At 44.0% G+C, this 19201-nt stretch overlaps 1 protein-coding gene across 2 annotated transcripts in view; it reads right to left on the bottom strand.

Annotated features, from left to right (window-relative positions):
* The window catches only part of LOC8030627 (protein phosphatase 1 regulatory subunit 14B), a 46118-nt gene that overhangs the window by 23839 nt on the left and 3078 nt on the right, over positions 1-19201 (bottom strand). For both annotated transcript variants that reach the window (XM_040502408.2, XM_029971484.4), the window contains exon 2: positions 3411-3646. In XM_040502408.2, the coding sequence (XP_040358342.1) occupies positions 3411-3638 (228 nt within the window). In that variant the 5' untranslated portion in view covers positions 3639-3646. The remainder of the gene's footprint in view (positions 1-3410; positions 3647-19201) is intronic.

Here is a 19201-nt window from a genome sequence, read left to right as displayed (position 1 = left end):
ACACGGATGAGGACAACAAATACAATGACTCGATCAGCGCTCGGCCGACATAACCGAACGCGGCGTCAGCGTTCGGCTGGAGTTCGTGTTCTCCGGTGAGGGAGAGGAGGGGCTCTTTTGTTTCCACTACGGCCTGCATGAACAATGCAGCCTGCAAGGTCCCAGCTCAGCACAAAAACCGAAGTGGGTCAAGTTCGCATTCTCTGAGGATAGATCCCGCACTTAACGCCGCTTCGTCGATTGTTAGTATTTTTTTCATTAAACTCTGCCCCGCGCTCTATTGTAGAAGATGACAGGGACATGCCCATAAGGCCTGTCGGCATGTGCACAGGCCTTGTGTTGACTAAACACCGAGCGTGGGGAAAACAAACGGGTCAGACCGCCCCCTATAGTTCGATCTCCTGCCCAATAAGCGTTCCACGCATGCGCAACGCAGCCATGACTGCAATTGACAGGAGGCAGATGCCAGTGCACGAGACAACTCGTGGTCGTCTCGTGCTCGACTCGCACCCACTCGCAGTGAGGTTGTCGTGCGTGCAGGAAGACCACAGTTCCCACGATGCATGCCGGCAGCGGTGTCACAACGAAACCGTCCGGTCAGAGCCATATATGTAGAGAGTTTGACCATTCATTGGGAAGTATAGGAGACAAATGAGGAGGCGCCATTGGCCGAAAGCGGGCTGGGCGTGTTCCAGGGTGTCTTCAAAAATTTGAATGTGGCCAACCAGAAGCCGGAAATAATACTCTGGCGGCGGTAGCGAGAAACGAAATGAATAAGTGTATCAGAGTAACTCTGGCTGACGGAAAATATGGTGCAGGTGGTGTTTCAATCGCGGTCACCTAAAATCATGGCGGAACAGCGCGACTAGCGGAACGATCGACATAATCCGTACGCCAGGCGCCGAAGGTCGGGAATCTGCCGTCCGAGCGGTCACACTCTGTCCCAGCAAAACAGAGTTCGAGTGGCACATTCGTTTCTTACATCTTTCTGCATGATCATGATCGAAACATCACGTGAACCACATTTTCAACCATGAAGGGTTACTATACATTTAACCATTACGCTCTTATTAAAACTGTTTCTCGCTACCACCGCTAGGGGATTCTTTTCGGCTTCTAGTTGTCCAAGAGAGCATATGCCAAGCCCTCTATCTGCGTCTGGTGCACGCCCTGGCTCTGCCCGCTCCTCCCATTGACCACACTATATCTATACACGGCTCTGCGTCCGGTGTGGTCGGTCTATTGGGAGCAGGTACAAGCAAAAATCCAAGACTGCAAGAAATGTTTCCATTATTTTTTTTATCACTATGACCGTTCATTGTCAAGAACCATTATTTTTAGTATGATATATAGAGGGTTTGTTTTTCTAGACTTAAGAAAAATTTGTTAAAAAAAAGCTGTGAAAGCTCCACTTATATCTGGTCTGTGCAAGTGACTTATACTACCAGGGGTACTTAACATAAAAGGCTAATCGTCGCGATAAGTGGGATGCTTAACTAAAATATGCTAATTAACTTTTTAATTAGAGAAAATGAACATCTGGTTTCAATTAGAAACGTCCCGTGCGTCATCGAAGACCACTAAATTGGTCAATTTTAGCAGGACCTTGAAGGCATGAGAAGCGCGGTGGAGCTCTAGATTCGTGCAACAGGCGCACGACCAGCGGTGCAAAACACCACACCACTGCACGCTTAGCATCCGTGTTTTCGCGCCGTCAGCCTTGAGCCCGTTGCACGATTGATAACTTCAGAATATGTAGTGGTTTTCGATGGCGATCAGGAAATTTATAGTCGAAACCAGATGTTTATCTTCACTCATTTAAAGTTGTTTTTTTAACTGAATTGCTTGACTTACTGTTACGATTAGCCCCCTATATTATATCTCCCTAGTCGTGTAACTCGCCCCTACAAACCGCATTAGTGTAGCTTTCACGGTTTTTGTTTTATACACAAATTCATTACCAACCATTCTGATCATTTATATTTTTTAATCTTTATCATACCGCACATAAACGAAATTGAAGTGTTTCATTAAATGCCATCTGACACATCATTCCATCGGCAGTGGCTTCCGATAGATTAATTTTATACCTATGGGCCTAACTCTCAAAATTTCCCAATCCACCCTCCCCCCTTTCTTGACCCTTGTATCTACCCTTCCCGGTAGTCCCTCCATTACAGCGAGTCTTGAGTATGACTCCGTATCTTATTAAAGACGTGCTACTCAATCAAAATCAATCTTTCTTTAGTAATTGTCGCACTGTTCATTTGTTTTGTATTGGCTCGAAGCTGTGAAGGAAGTTTTCAGTCTCACCTCACCCTCATTTTAATTATATCACATTTAGCCTGTTGAAAAGCAAAAAAACCAATGAAGGTCAGTTTATAACACGAACTTCAGGGATTAAGGTAAAAACAGTGTTTAGAAAAAACGAGCCAATAATTCTATGGTTCGTGCATTGCCTGCAAATGCCTCTTTTGTGCAAAGGAGGGGGTCTAGTGACCTATAAAAAAAGAAAAAAAAATGAAGTTAAATTGAAACAAAACGTCTGCCTCCGTACATTGGGGCGTAGCATATTTTGATTGACAATAACAAAAAAAGGGGGGAGGGGGGAATGAGTAAAAGCAAAAATAGAGGCCAGCACGCATGCATGCATGCATGCATGCACGCACGCACGCACGCACGCACGCACACAAATATGAATGCGCAAGTTTGCACAGCAGAGGAAGTTAAGCAGTGCGGGACGTCCTAGGGTTCACTCGTCAGTGCAACAGGAATATTTGCCAAAAGTAAGATAAACCACCTGCTCAAGCACGACGTACATATTTCGTTGTCTGCACGATTGGAACAATGAGTTGTCAATCAACCGTCTTGCAAGCAGCCCCTACCTCGAAGCGAACTGTATACACTTCGTGCTTGTTTGCCCATGGGGTTACCAAATGGTGCCATTCAAAAGCAACCTCTTCCACTTTGCGTCTGCCACAAGCAAATGACGCCAAGGAATCAAATTCATATTTTCACCCTCCTCTCGAGAGACGCTCTTGGGGGCAGGGGCTCTTTTGATCTCTTTATTAACCCAGCCTGTTACGAGCTCAGACATTCTCTCGGTAGAACCCACATCATAAAAATGGCAACACTTAAAAAGTGTTGGTAGGCCCAAACAATAAGCCCACTACGTGTATTTTTGGAACTGCCCAAGAAAAGAGGGCGCTTGCTCGCCAAAAAAAATCTAATAAAAGGAAAATGCAGATTGCTCACGTCACTTCATGCTCCGACAGTGCTGCATTATTGCTATTTATTGGCGGCAATAGCTGAGCTCCCTGCTCAGCCATGGCTGCCAACAACGGGGTGTAAGCCGTCAGGTGCACCCGCAGACAACGACTTCCTGGGAAAGAGAAGCCGAGGCAACTCACGGTGGAGGCGAAAAGGTGCTGCAGCTGCTCGTACATCCACATCTCGACGCGGAGACGCTTCTTGATGAGGCTCATCTGGTGGGGGCCGTACTTGGCCGTCAGGTACTTCTTCTTGCGGTCCTGCAGCTCGTCCTTGTCCCCCGGCTCGAAGTTCACGTGCAGGGCCTTCGGGGGAGACCCCTTGAGCCCCGCTGCCGCTGCGGCGCTCCCCGCCAGGCCACACTCCATTCCCCCGGCTGCAGGAAGACAATGCCCCCCCCAATGTGAACCGCCTGGGGCAATATCCTAGAGCCGCGAACGACGCGGGCTGCATTTAAAGCGTCTGCACAACAGTTTTGAGTTTGAATGTGCACAAGTGTGCTGGTGCACTCGCTCGTAACCACTTGTACACCGGCGCGATCTATCGAGGGAACAATTCCGATCCCGCATGTAACTAGGCTGAAGGTTATGCAGTACCCTTACGGGACCGAATCTACGCCCAATTTATGAGAAATGGGTGGTTATAACGTCAGGGTTAATTCGAGAGAATGATGCGTACAAAGTCGGAAGTGTTCTAGGGCTCTACCTGATAGATGGCTCCAGTGTGCAAACGTGTGCTCCCGTCGTGAGTGCGGTTGCAATGTGAGCAGAGCGCACTCGATAAAACTCAAATGCAACCGTGTGAACCAGCCTTAATGATCCCTAATGTGAGCAGTGTCGGCTACACACCTTGCATTTAGCAAGAAATACATTACGACCGTAAAACACCGAGCATGCCCCCGCAGTACAATAAGTTCCCACCAGGTACTTTTGAACATTCGAATAACGAAGGAAACATCATGTGCGCATCCCAGAATTCTGTGTCTTCAGGAAGACATAGAGAAAGTTAACAAACGGTGCAAAGAATGGAGGATGTCATTACACAAAACTAAATGCAAACTAACCCACTTCACCAGGAAAAAATCCACCTTGTCCTTTCAATACTTTCTAGAGTCTGATCGAACTGGTCGAGAGTCTTGAGACAGTTACTCTTGGAGCAAGACTAACATCAGGCCTTTCCTGGAATGACCACATCGAAGCCATCACTGGTGACTCATCTAGAACTCTTGGACTAATCAGACGCAACTTAACTCCAGCTTTTGTCCGTAAGCTGGCTGTTGTGTCTATGAGTGATCTGTCTGTGTTTGACACCAACGCGCATTTCGGAAACGCGGACGAGCGCGCACACAGCTGGTGAGGCTCGGGTTACGTTCAACGGTTGTTTTCGCCCTATGATGCAAGAATAGCATCCGCTTCATCCGCTTGCTTCCGGCACCGAGAACGTGATCCTCGGCCGGTGCTTGGAGAGACAAGCGCATGGCGCGTCCTTCCTCCATGTACTTCTGGCAAATATAATATTGCCTCAATTTATGTATGTTCACTGACAATATAACGTTGAACATAAAACTGGCATATAACACGTACGTCAGACCAAAATTAGAATATGCTGCAACCATCTGGAACCCCCATCAACTGTACCTCATCAACAGTATCAGAGACCTAAGGGTCAATTTCAACAGCTTTAAGCACGCCATCCTTGCAATTCTAAATGCAATATTTCATACGGGAAAAATACCGGACAAGATGGAAGTTTCAATAGTTAGACCAATTTATAAACAGGGAAATAATGGAAAAGTTTGTTTTAAAAACCATGACCTCGTTTTGCAACAAGTTCTCATTGATAAACAGCTGTCAATATGGATTCCGACAGCAGAAAATTACGACGCTCCATGCTGGAAGACGTGACGGAATTTATGAATGAGAAACTAGATAACAATCAAATAGTACTGGCAATATTCTTATACCTCACGAAAGCATTCCATACGATTGATCATACCATATTATTTGATAAACTCGAAAATTTGAGATTCAGAGGACCGTATTTTAGATTCCTTAAAAACTACTTTAACAACCGCACTCCAAGAGTCAAAATTAGAAAACTACGGTGTTCCACAGGGATCAGTATTAGACCCGATGCTCTTTTATATGTGAATGACCTCGCTTTGCTGCATTTAAACTCGAACGTTTATCAGTATGCTAATGATACGGCTCTAGCATTGACAAGCAAAAACTACAATATTGTTATGTCCTCCCTACAACAGGATATAAACCAAGTTATGAACTGGTTTTCAAAAAGTTGTATTTTCGTAAACTCAAGAAAAAAAAAGAAAAGAAAACGACTCTAATGTGCTTTAGGGCCCATCAGAAACGTATTAACCTAGGGAACCGAATTTCTTACATACAACAGAGTGTAGGAATTGTCACTGCTCGGCATTACTGTACTCTACAGACACAAAATACCTGGGCATACATCTCGACGAATATTTAAACTGGAATGTGCACATAGATCACTTAAAGAGTCAATTGAGGGTAATCGCACCATACCTATATAGGCCGCAAATTAGGCGGATCCGAATCTGAGGCGGACAGTCTACCAAATGCTAGGTGAGTCGAAATTGACATACGGAATAACCATATATGCTTCCTGTTCCGATTTAAAAAAAAAAAAAAAAAAAAAAAAAAAAAAAGCTAAACAAGATGGTAAAGAATATTGTGTATGGAACGCGGCTTGAGCATATTGCATTTGAAAAAACAGCTCTCCGACCTGAATTTACTGCCAATAGACAATCTTTTGAGGATTGTTATTCTGACGAAATATTACTTCGCACCGGGTTTTAAGCCAGAGGCCACGAGACAATAGCAAATCAGGAAAACTGAAAATTTCGTTGTTCCGAGAATATACACAAATTATGGAAAGTGGCTAAGGAAATATTATATACCACGTCTTTTCAATGAACTACGGGATAATCTGCAGAACCTCCCGTCGTTTAAAATAGCAAAAAGAGAAATGATGAAATGGTGTCAATGTACGCGCATATAAATACCAAGTACGTGTTGCTGATTTATTTACGATTTGCCGTAACATGAATTCGTAGTGCTTTCATCGAGTTCTTTTTGATTTCACAATGTTAAAAAAATTTATGTATTGTTTTGTTCCGAAATAGTTTACCCCGTTCAGTGTCAAAGACTTTTGATCGTATAATTTCAACGGCGCAGCTGTCCCATTTTGTGTATTTTATTTTACTGTTGTAGTTTTTTTGTCAAGTGTACTCCGGCATACTGCTCGTACTCACACGTGCACAAGCACAAAAGTGCTTTCGTGAGACGGAATCAAATGTTTGTAAAATGAAGTGAAAATGAACTATTACTAATACTATTAACCTGGAAGCAGTTCAGAGCAGAGCTACTCGTTTCATCTTATCCAGTAATGACCATTCTTTCAATGTCTCACTACAGTCAACTAACCTCTTTGCAGCTTCGCAGGCAAATCTCGCAGCTCTGCCTTATTCCTGAAACCTACTACCAGATTCACAACCTTAAAAACACTTTGTTATCAGCCCCCAACCGAACATAGTCTCGCCTGAACAACACCTGAACCATCAAACGGATTTCTGGTTCTTACTAACGCTTTTAATCGATCATTTATTCCTCAAGCCACCAGCGACTGGAAGTCTCCCATCCTCAATTGTCACCATCGTAGACCCTGATGACTTTTTTTTTTTTTTTTATTCTATAAATCCACACCTTTCTTCTTATTAGCTTCGTTTCTTTACTCTTTTTTTTTCCTTCTTCCAACATTTAAATTTTGTATAAATTCTTTGAATATGCCCTGAATGTATCATGTCTGTATTTGGCATTTTTTGTATAATTCCTGATTACACCCCTTTTATGTAATGCCCTTAACGGGCTCTTAAAGTGATACCTGATCGAAATTTCGAGCTCACAAAACAAGGTTGGAAGGATAGGCGGGATGCTGCAAAACCCAAAAACACCACACATACAGCGGCATCTGTAACGGATCGCCGTATTTTCGGTAAAGAAGTGCGCGCTTGAACCCGGCCGACAAGGCCGACGAGACAAGTCACGTCACGATTCTCATTCCCTCTCCTCCTCTCTTCGCCCCGTCGGGCTGGTGAACCGAAGCGAGGAGGAGAGAAGCGAGGACGCTTCTCCTCATTCTCAACTGTTCCAGGAGGATCGCAGGCGTCATAGCCCTCGCTTGATCGCGGCCTTCTTTTTCCAAAAGCACGGCCATTCGTTCGAGATATCGATGTATCAGTAATGTTTCGGGCTTCGTAGCGTTTTGGGGTTCAAAGCTTCTGCGGTCTTATTTTGCGTAGTCCCAATTTGGGTTCAGTATCTCTTTAAAGTGAAATAAATGAGCGAATGAATGAATGCATTTTACGATACTTTAATCAAAACGGCTTATGGACCTCAACCATGTGCGAGTACATAGTGTGTGGATCACAGCTCAAATGTTTTAGCTGTCTACCTATGAGCTCTACAAAGGAAACGACCGAGCATGCAGTGTGTGAACTGCATCCTCAGTGTGAACAGTGTGCATAGACGGAGGAAAACATTTTACGTCCCCCTTGAGGCATCCCGTCAAGTTACTTTTCTTGTAGAAAGCGATATTTGTATTTATGTATATACCTACCACCGAGATTCTGAGACTAAATATTTTTCGAGCCAACCGAATAATGGACTACGACGAAGTTCACCAGTCAAGGATGCATTTTCTAACATATGGGACAAATTCTTCGTATTTTTACCCTATTATGATATCTTGATATTAAAAAAAAAGACTAACCAAGAGTACCATGGAGATATAAAACAAAGTTTCAATGAATAGGCAACTGAATGATTAGAAGTGATGGAAGCGCCGTCCGACCTTTTGTAGCAGGTTCTGAAGCAGGCGAACTATGCGGAGGGCAAGTTCGTCTGCTTGTCGCGCAGGGGGTAGCGGTGACGTCAGAACGCCGAGCCATTATTGGCGGATCGCGACCCCCTATCTGAGCGTCGTCTGCTCCTTTGCAACGTCGTCTGCTCGCAACGTTGTCTGCGTCTGTCTTACCTTTCCTGCGACTTTCGGAAGTGCAGAGGCCAGATTCACGAAACGACCTTACGCCAAAAATGTGCGTAAGACAAAACTTAAAGGGGCGGTGCAACAATTTTCGGACTTCGGTCAAAGATTTCTGGAAGTTGCCCCCTGACACTTCTGAAATAAAGAACAGAAAACCGATTTCGTCTGCGTGTCCTAGTTGTTGCGTAAAAAAAAAGATAAAGATTGGCATTTCGGGCACCCCTCAACTCATTCCCAGTCTTCAGGGTCACACCTGGTCGCACTCCCAGTGACGTCATTCGGAGTGCCGTGTAGCTTCCCGTGTGCTGCCTCGGAGGACGCTCCCCCTCCCTCTCTCTGCGTACATTAGCGGGCGCTATGCTGCAGCTGAGAGCCGAGCGAGGTCACGTAATCTTTCCGCTGTAGTTCCTTCGGCTGCCACTTGGGGCTGCAGGTGGGGGAAAAAGCTTGACTTTTGCTTTGCGATTATGCAGCGGAATCGCGACATTTTTAATAAAGGAAGTGTTTTCTCTATCCTCTGGGATACAATAAACAACGTAAAAATGACGAGATGCAAATTGTTTTAATCATAAAATCGTTACACCGCCCCTTTAAGAACAAATTCGTACTCACGAAACGAAATTTTCGTGAGTTTTGCGCAGGTTACGACGAAATCCTACCACCGCTCCGAAGCTGGCTTAGCACTTCTTACGATCAAATCAGCATGGCCGACAGCGTCGCGGTCGCGACGACCCACGGGCGTTTATTTTTTTACGTGCGCTTCTCACGCGTCCCGACTTCAAGCAGCAAGAAAAAAGTAAAAATTGCTTGAAATAGACCACGACGAACAAGAACGCTGGATCCACAAACATCCGGGAAAAGCTCCAACGGCCACAATTCCACCGAACGCGACCAAGCGAGCACGGCAGTTAGGCCTAGCAGGCACTCCGCGACTCGGCGACCGTCTGCCCACGACCGGCTGGTGTGCTGAATGGAATATACCCGCGCGACCCTTGTGAACCCTTCCCGTGTTATACTTTGATCGCTGACCTCAGTTTTAGATTAAGAGGTCAATTTCTTCCTCTTGTTATATCCTCGTTTCCCGAGGCAACGGTGACTCTCGCCGGTGAAAAAGCGGCGAATCTCCGACAGACGCAGGAAAGGTAAAGCAGCCATCGCTTTGACTAGCAGACGTGAAGCAGACGACGTTAGCTGCGCCAACCCGCCGACGCCGTTAAAGAATGAGGGGTCTCGCCGCACACGAAAGGAGGGAAAAAGTACTTGGGAGGGAACTGGCGGACACTAACACGCTCACTCTCGGTTCTTAGCAAACAAACCTCGGCGCCTCGGGACATTTCACCAGTGAGTCCTTTGACTTCCCTCCTTGATGCGCGTCTGCTAGTTGTTAGACAAAAACAACGTACCACTCAAGTTATTTCGTCTGCCCTTTCTGAAAGGCGAAGTCGAGCTCGCTCGACTTCCGAAAGTCGCAGGAAAGGTAAGACAGACGCAGACGACGTTGCGAGCAGACGACGTTGCGAGCAGACGACGTTGCAAAGGAGCAGACGACGCTCAGATAGGGGGTCGCGATCAGCCAATCAGGGCTCGGCGTTCTGACGCCACCGCTACTTCCTTTCTCATGCGCAGAAGACGAAAATGAGCCCACTTGCGAGGCGTATTGGTTTGGAGCAGTCACTGACGCTTCTGGAACAGATGTCAGTTAACACATCACTTGAAAATGAAAAAAAAGTGATGCTGTGATAAATGAGTTTATCTTCGATAATTAATGAAGGTTCCCCTTTGATACTGAAGCGTATTACTTATTACAGTTTGTAATAACAAAAAAGAAAGACTTTTACAACTCCCTGTAATGCCGAATTAGAGTGCAGCTCTTGAGGAGGAGGAGGGGAGAGGAGGGTACGGACGGGAGGAGGAGGAGACCCGCGCGTTGCATTATGGGACATTTACCATAATGCACCGCGTAGCTACGCCGACGCTGCTTCCTGTTTACGTTTACAACTTCCTGTAACGGCGATTTAGAGCGCAGCTCTGGAGGGGGAGGGGGGTTGTATTCCCCTCGTCCTCATCCGTACCCCTTTCCTCCTCCCCTCCTTCTTTCACGCACAAAACGCGCGTCGTCACGCGACGTTTTGGCGCGGTGCCGAAACGTCGCGGTGCATTATGGGACGTTTCCCGTAATGCACCGCGCGGTTACGCCAACGCCGCTCAAGCCGGAAACGAGCGCTGCGCTTTGAAACAAATAAGGCTCCAAAGGAACACAGAGCCTTCTTTTTAGAAATAAGGCTCAGTGCCCATTCACAATGGACACTAAAGGCTTTTTAGTGCCTATTTACAATGGGCACTAAAAATGGATGAAAAATTTATCATACAGCAACACTTCATAGCGAGTTCGTTTCACACGCACTGGCACCGTTCGAGTTCTCTCCCAGAATGCATCGCACTCACAGAGTGCTGCACGGAAAACTGGACTCAAACGAACTCGCCAAATGCACCGAGTGCAGAAGGCTGATGCTGCCGCCATCTATGTGGAAGAAAAGGTACCGACTTCAAACCGAAACTAGCGCCTTTCTGTTCCGAGCGATGCGTGGGAATGCGAGAATGCAGTCGCTACCAACGTTTATCTACAAACGTTGGCAACTGCAACCTGTAGTTTATAGTTGCGATGTCTTCAAGCAGCTCGACTTCCGTAGAGATAGTTACAGACGGCGTAAATTTCCGCAACTAGCTGTCCACAAAGCAGCTGGTTGCGATCTTTCAATCCTTATAACCGTTTACACTGAAGAAAACTGATGATGCTGTCCGAGCAGAAGCGTGATCCGTTTGAGCATGGTATTATGCGTGAACCACTGAAAGGGTACGGCTTAAAGCTAGCCTGTTGGAATATCCAGCAAAACTGGGACTTTCGATTTGGATCGTCATTGTGGATTAGATATTAGCCTTGGTGAAGGCGTCGAGAACGAGAGCTCTCTCGAACAAAATACGACGGGGCAAGTTAGCTGCGTAGGTAAATGTTAAACATGATGATGTTGCCCAATCCTCGGGTAAAGTCACCATCTTTAGCTTTCTCTGCTGCTTATTGGGCAGTCAGAGGTTTCTGCCGGGGGAGTTTTATCGAAAAATGTTAAATTTTTCACCCGCACACGGATGGTGACAGACATCTCGGGGGCCGCTGTTGCGTTTGTTCTGAGCATTTCTTTACACACTGGTATATTTCAGCGTTTGTACGGCAACAGAGCGATTTAAAACCTGCAAATAAATCACGGGTTGTCAATTGCTTTCTTCGTGAAATAGCAGACGCTCACAATTCAAGCTCGCGTTTGATTTCGTTGCCCGCGGGACGCGATTTCTATCAGAAAATCTACTTTTTTTTCCCGTTCGGTTCCGCGACACATCGTAGCAAACGAACCCTCGTCGTCTGCTCCCGCTCCTCGCCGGCCCCGCCGGAGCGAGGCATGACGGGATTGCATTTTGGCGCACTCCCGATTTTCTCGGTGCAGCAAGTGCATGCACGCGTGGGGTGTCAGCGCTGAAACGAACTCGGAGAGTGCAACCACTCGTGGAGTGCCGGCCGAAACGAACCCGTTCCACGCTGCGAGTGGGCACGCGTGGGCACGAGTGCCGTGAAACGAACTCGCTATCAGTTAGGATAAAGCTTCCCTCCCTTCGCACTTTTACAGCCGCTAGTTTATTTAGCCTGTAAATATAATTTTCGTAAAATGCCCGCAAAAAGACAGCATATATCCGCTGTCCATTAACAAAAATGTGTCCCATGCATGTTTTACGAACCTACCAAACTCGAGACTTTAATATTGAAAACGTCCAAACCAACCACGCCAAAATATTATGAAAACCTACACTTGTCCAAGTGACACTGCTCCTTAGCGGCATCGGAACCGCAGTGAAGTAAAAAGTTTGCCGTTCCTTCAATCGACAGCTAGACGGGAGCAACCCTTGGCTACCATTTGTTCAAATACAGACCCACGTTTTTTTTTTTTCTTTTTCTCGGAGCAGATTTTTAAAATTAAAGATCAGTCTGAGGCGGCACGGGCGCGCGGCAGACATGATAATTAAGCGACATCATTAAGAGTACAAGACCCTGGTTCTGTCTTACCACAGTTCCTACAATTTGGCAACGTCTTCTCGCGAATTTTAGCTCCTGACATCGCCAACATCGTCTTAATATGTAGACGGTGTTGGCGATCAATCCGCCGGCGCATCAACCGACCAGCACGGTTGACGAGCAATCTCCATACTTCGGTTCACCTCCATTTAAAGCGCAGTCGCCGCTACGAGCCATTGGGACCAACCAGCGTCGAAGCGCAACATCGTGACATCCGTCCATCTTCCTGCAGCTGTAATGTCCCGTGACTTGCGCTTTTAATATGTGTTTCTGGTTGTACGTGTTTCGAGCCCTCGACTGCGCAAACTGTATACAGTGAGCAGAGACGCTGTGAAATACATACTTGTACCAATTTCCCTTCCTCCAGACTCCTCTAAATATTAAAGTCGACCAATAATAAAACATTTTTTTTTTTTGCTTCGCTTATATGCTTATCTGGGCGCAGGTATGGCGCAATTCTGAGCAAAAATGGCACTTTGGCGCAAGAGGTAGCGTCACATCTTGCGCCAAGCACGAACAAAGCAAATGACGCAAATGGCGCAGCACTCCATCCCTGGATTAATTCGCCCGGGCTATTAGATAATAACTAGAACCCTGCGCGGATAACAATTTGATCATCCGCATCCGACCCAGACTTAGTATCTGAATCCGATCCTCAGATTTTGTATCCGCATCCAAAAAATTCGGAACCGCGTCCGACCCTCAATTCGCGCATTTATTTTACGTCATGAAAACAAACATAAATTTTTAAAAAATCCTGGAGCTAAGTCATCTTATTGTTATCTGTTTTATCCTATTTATAAAATAAGATAAAATAAGCCATCATCCTTCCAAGCCATCATCCTTCCAGAGATAATTCGTATCGCTGGAAAGATAATCGCAGTTATGAGGATCGTCTTGGAAGTCCGTGACACTGGCATTCTGTCCTTGCTCAAAAGAAGAACATTTTAATATTTTCCTTTTTTTATTTGTAAAACCCACTTCAAGTAGACGCATATTTTATAAACATGAACATTCAGAATTAGGACAGAGTGATAACGTTGTGCCCTTTTGTTTAGGCGAAACGATAAAAAAAGAGGGAGAGGGAAAGGCGCTCACTCACAGCAGCAAAGTACTCGTGTATATGTGGTAAGGCGCGAGTACACCCTGAGAAAATACCACAGTATTCGATAACGGCAACACCTCCTATCGGTTTCAGCTTCAGACCCACAACTGCATGCTCGGAACTATATATGATTTTAAAAAAAACTCAGTGCCAACTGTCGAGAAAAAGAAAACGCACACACACGCGACGCTTCACTTGTCGAGGTTGATGTGTAGAAGAAACAGAATATCGTGAACATGGATGGATTCCAACTACAGTTCGCCTGTCTCAATTAACACCCGCTAATGAGAAGACTCTCTTCCAATCTCCTCGATCTACCTGTAGGCGAAGATGCCACTTGCAGACTTCTTACAATTACATTTGGCGCCCATATACCTTTTGGGGTTTCTGTGCCCCAAAGAACGTTTTCCGCTCTTTCAGTTCCATACATGAACACACTTTCCCGGTACGACTGAGGCTCCTCCTGCGTTCTTTACTGGTGAGATAGAACGTTTTAAAGCGATATTTGGTGAGAATCAAATCTTTCTTGACGCAAAGAACAATTTTCTCCCCGATTTGCACCGTTATCTAAGAGAGTATAGTTTTCTCCCACTATACATTCGATGATGCACTTCATAGTATCACTCATTTACCCTACACTGTCCGGTCGCACACGTTTGTAGGTTGCCTTGGTAAAAATGTAGATCCGCGGACTCGCGGGTTTCCGCATCTGCAGCCGTTGAGATCCGCATTCGGTCCGCAATCCACCAAATCTGTTTCATTTTCATCCGCCATTTTTACTACGGATATTCGCGGATATACATGTTTCCCGAGTAACGGAAACATGTAGGTACCCTATGCAGGGCTCTAGAGATAACAATAGACGGGTTTGTTTCCAGAAGCAACTAGAGCACGAGAGAGCGATATACTTTTCCTTTTCTGTGCATTTCTTTATGTATTCAGTCAATCATTTACCTCGCATTTCTTTATGTATTCAGTCAATCATTTACCTCGCATTTCTTTATGTATTCAGTCAATCATTTACCTATCTACCCCAAATACACAAAAACGTATTACAAAGTGTAGCAGCGTGTGCTTGCCTGACTGGAAAAAGGAGTGCCCTTTTTTTATGGACTTTTCGTCCGGCGAGCGCGTAATTAGAATTCGATTCCCGATGCCGTGTAGTACGACGTTGCATGCTACACGAAGATAGTCAAAGCTCGTAGGAATCGATACGACAAAAACTTCCGAGAAGCCTCATAAAAAAAACTCTACAGTTTTTTTTTTTTTTTTTTCTGTTAAATTCGAGGATTTCAGAAAATTACAGAGCAAAGTGCACATACAGAAAAGCCAGTGCTGGGAAGTACTTTAAGTACAGTGTACTTAAAGTACTACTTCAAGTAGGTTTAGGAAGCTTGTACACCCGCCGGCAATATGAAGGTGAACACCTTACCTGGTTTCTTGCCTGTATTACGGCTGCCTAAAGCTATAGATTAACTCTCAACGTCTCAAATGGTACGTGGCCAAGAATCTAAACTTCGCGTTCTAGCCCTCTTCTGGAACAGAGCTTGTTCCAAAACTTGCAGGAGCGTCAAAAACAAGAAGAGGGCTGTTCACCTTCATATTACTCACGGGTGTACTTCACTTGAAATACATTCTTCGAGTATGTACTTGTACTTTACTTAAAGTATTTTTTTCTGGTACTCCCGAGGAAAGTACAATTCCCGACTTCAAAGTACATTTCCCAAATGTGGCTTTGTTAAATTTGTATCACGAAATGATGCTTTGTGGACTCCGAAGAAATATTCAGAGGGATATTCTACTCTTACCAGAAACGTGAGCAGACGACGCATCGCTCCGTTTGTTCTAAGGGCGGCTTTCCCGTAGATTTTTGGACTCTCGCTACTTTTCGGTCGGTCAGCGCAAGCAAGGAGGTTTAAACTATTAAGCGAGCAAAATTAATCATAATGTAGCACCTGAGACTGTAGCACGGAAAAATTAAATTTTCAAGTCGAAGTAAAAGACAATAGAGGAGAACGTCACACTGCTTTGAGACATTCTCTTTTGTCTTTTCCTTCTATTTGAAAATTCCTTAATTTTTTCACACCCCACCAATCTCAGGTGTCACATTATGATTAATTATCACCAGCTCGCTTGCACACTCACTGTTTTTTTTTTCATTAAGGAGAGGACACTCCTCTATGAGAGGATTGCTTGCGGAAGCTACGGGGCTGACGTCAGTGGAATAATCCAGTGCAAGGGGCGCCAAATTCAGAAGACGGACTTCTGAATTCGGCTCCATTCCAGAAAATAACTACTCTGTGGTCACTTGACCTTATCAAGTATTCGCTGCTGTTTTTGAAAATAGGTCATACACCCCTGATTACCCCTGGGCAGTGCATACCAGTTAAAAAATCACTGTATAAGGGAATGAAAGGGCACCATGAAAGGTTGTGTTAAAATAATTGTACTTTACTTTGAAACAGGCACAAAGCCAGGAGAGGAGACCCATGCCCCCCCCCCCCCCCCCCCCCCGAAATCTTCCATTTTGCTGGGGCCTCCTGTCCCCCCCCCCCCCCCCCTCATACAACATTTTGTCATGGGCGCGGGCCGCCCCCCCCCCCCCCCCCCCCCCCCCCCCGAAAAAAATCCTGGCTACGTGCCTGCTTTTAAAGTACATTGTATTTATAGTACTTTACTTAAAGTACATTGCACCCAGTGTACTTGATACTTTACTTCAAGTACACCACGTCTCATTTACTTTGTACTTTACTTCAAGTATACGTTTTAGATGTACTTTACCCAACACTGAGAAAAGCACACATGTTCAATTAACTACAAAAGCTATTGGCAAAAATTACTTAAAAAAATGAAAGAAATTTATGAGAGAAGATGGTTCCAATCATCTGATGTTTATGGCATAACGAAGATGCATCTGTTTGGCATGCTGGGTGACGAGATGCATGGTTGATTCATTATTTTTCAGCCGAGGAATCGATTGTGATGGTAAATCTTGTGGACCATTCATAAGCGAGAGATTTTACAACAAAAAGACAAGTGAGGTTGGACAACATAAAGATGCTTTCATGTCAGTAGTAACATTGGACAAGCCACAATATTTTGACAAAATAAAAAAAAAAAAAGTTCAGTTACGGATGGCTTTAACACAATGATAAGAGTGATCAAACAAAGTAAGAATTGACCATGTAATGAAAACCAGGTTTGGACTTAATTATAATGGCAGACATTCAGGTCGGATAGGAATAGCTAATCTCCAACAAGGTCTGCACCACAGCACATATCCCATGTAATGCCAACGGGTGGCTATGATTAGCATTTACTTATTTATTTATTTTTACACGCACTCGATAGATTTAAGCATAAAAGGAAACAATGCAAGTGCTAAAAAGACAATGCGCAAGTACAAACAAAGTTTGGTCTGTTCGTCCCTTTCAGTTGCCCGTTGTTCTTTGGCGCCTTTACAAGTTTGCATTTATGAAATGTAAACTAACCCACGTAATTAATATTTAGGAAAGGGAAATAGATTCACCAATAAAACGATTCACTAAAATACACGGTCCACTGAAATATCAATGCTAAACATAGAAAGTAAAAAACAAGAGTGCAAAAAGGGAAGAGATGGCTTATATTATACAATCACTTTTATATCAAATCAGATATCAGCACATTAACATTAATTGAAAATTTTAATGGCGGCAATTTGGGAAAGAAGGCAGCTTCAGTCATTGGAGGCGCGTGTATGAAAAAAGGACATTAGTCATATTGTCAGCACCAGGCCACATGGCCGCTAATTCTGGCTGCAAGTTAAGGGGGTAAAACACATTTCTGTTCAATTTATTCCGAGGCTGTTTGTGCATGAAGAACAATGTGTTTGACAGGTTATGACTGTCGACGATTAATTTTGCTCTGTCGAAATGGTGAATCCCTTCAATTTGGTTTCGAAATTATGGCACTAACTGGAAGAAGCAAGTACATTTTTGTATTTTTATGCTAACAGGCACGCTGCATAGTATATGGAGACTTATTTCTCGAAACCCTAGAAATACACAGGATATGCATACATCTAAAGCGAATCTTCACCAGTTTAACTTTCTTTCCTTCTCAATTTGCTTCCGTGTCTCTTTTTTTTTTTTTTTTCATTTTTGGTTACAAGTGATTTTTCTGTTTTTTGTCCGAATGCAACAAAAATGTGCAGACACAACATTAATTTAAAATGTAAGTAAATTGCTTATACTGAATCCTATGCAGGTACATTTCGTTCCTTGCATTTATTTTTGCTAGGGAGCTTGTTTGTAAACAAAATGATATGTGTTTGATTTCTGACTTTGCAACATATTATGCTCAAGTTTTATTGAATACTGAAGAGGAAGGTTTTCTTAATGCCACATCATTGGTAAAAAGAAAATTGATTTGAAAAATGATGTGTATGCATGTATCTCTATGGACTGAAAATAGCTTGAGAAAAACATAATTCAACACAGATGCACTCGATGGAGGCTACAGTTTGCCGATCAGCTAAGTCTCATCACTGTTGTTAACAGTACTCCAAATTTGCTTAGGGTTATCAACTGAAATTGAGATTATAAGTGTACAATTCAAGAAGTAATTTACAAATATGGCTTCCCCCCCCCCCCCCCCCCCCTTCTCCCTGTGTAAGCCACAAGTTGGTAACCAACACAACGAGCACTCATTGAAGCGGATTTGGCAGCTTAAAAGCATATTCTTTTCGTTAAATAATCTCTTCAGTGCTGTATTACACCGTTTTGTTTAGAATGTGCGAACATTTGACAAAACTTCGTTTGACGGGGAAAAGTGTCGGATGTTTTTCAAACAGCTGACTTGCTTCGTAATAAAAAAAAAAAAAGACACAAAACCTTTGCAGAGATTTAGCCAGCAGGTTAAATTTAGGCAACTCGGCCGATTGAAGTAAAATGTTTCTTACCGTGAACTTGAACAGATTTGAATGGTGTTAATGATGAAGCGGTTAAGACACAAAAAATAAAATGTGACATATTTTTGTTTTCTTGCAAGACTGATATGAAATTGCGAGCGTGAGAAAAGACAAACAGGAATTCGGCTACAGTAAAACAGCTGCAGTACGGAGGAAAGTTGTGCCAGTTTTGGTGGCTACACACAGTAAAATAGTATGGTTGTGCCAAATACTTGCCCATTGTTCTGCTCTTATTTTCCAATAAAAATACCAAAAGTGTGAAAATTTGGATAACTTACAGATTTTTAACTTTTTTTTTTTTTACATTATCTGTTATACATTTTTTTTGCACCACTCGGTACCACATCCTAGGGATGGAGGCACATTCTTCTGGTCACCTTGACTGACAGCAACAAGTTTAATAATGTGATTTATTACTCTTCGCATCCGAAACGTGCCCCGCAGCTAGCAATCATGCCACATTCTCGTCGAACTTATGCTAAGTATTTCGGCCAATAAATAGCTCTTTGGAAATGTTACCTATCTTACTGGCATTGAATAGCAAGCTTACCCCAGAGATATATTTATTAATACCAATCAGAAAAAATAAATAAAAATAAAACAGGCAACAAAAAGTAGAAAACAAAAACAAAAGGGTGAAAGCATCATGCATGATTCAGTACACAAAGCTGAG

Source organism: Ixodes scapularis, unplaced genomic scaffold, assembly GCF_016920785.2.
Source record: "Ixodes scapularis isolate PalLabHiFi unplaced genomic scaffold, ASM1692078v2 PGA_scaffold10__122_contigs__length_95168666, whole genome shotgun sequence".
Classification (NCBI taxonomy): domain Eukaryota; kingdom Metazoa; phylum Arthropoda; class Arachnida; order Ixodida; family Ixodidae; genus Ixodes; species Ixodes scapularis.
The sequence above is the reverse complement of the archived record's forward strand: the minus strand, read 5'-3'. Positions and strand labels throughout refer to the sequence as shown.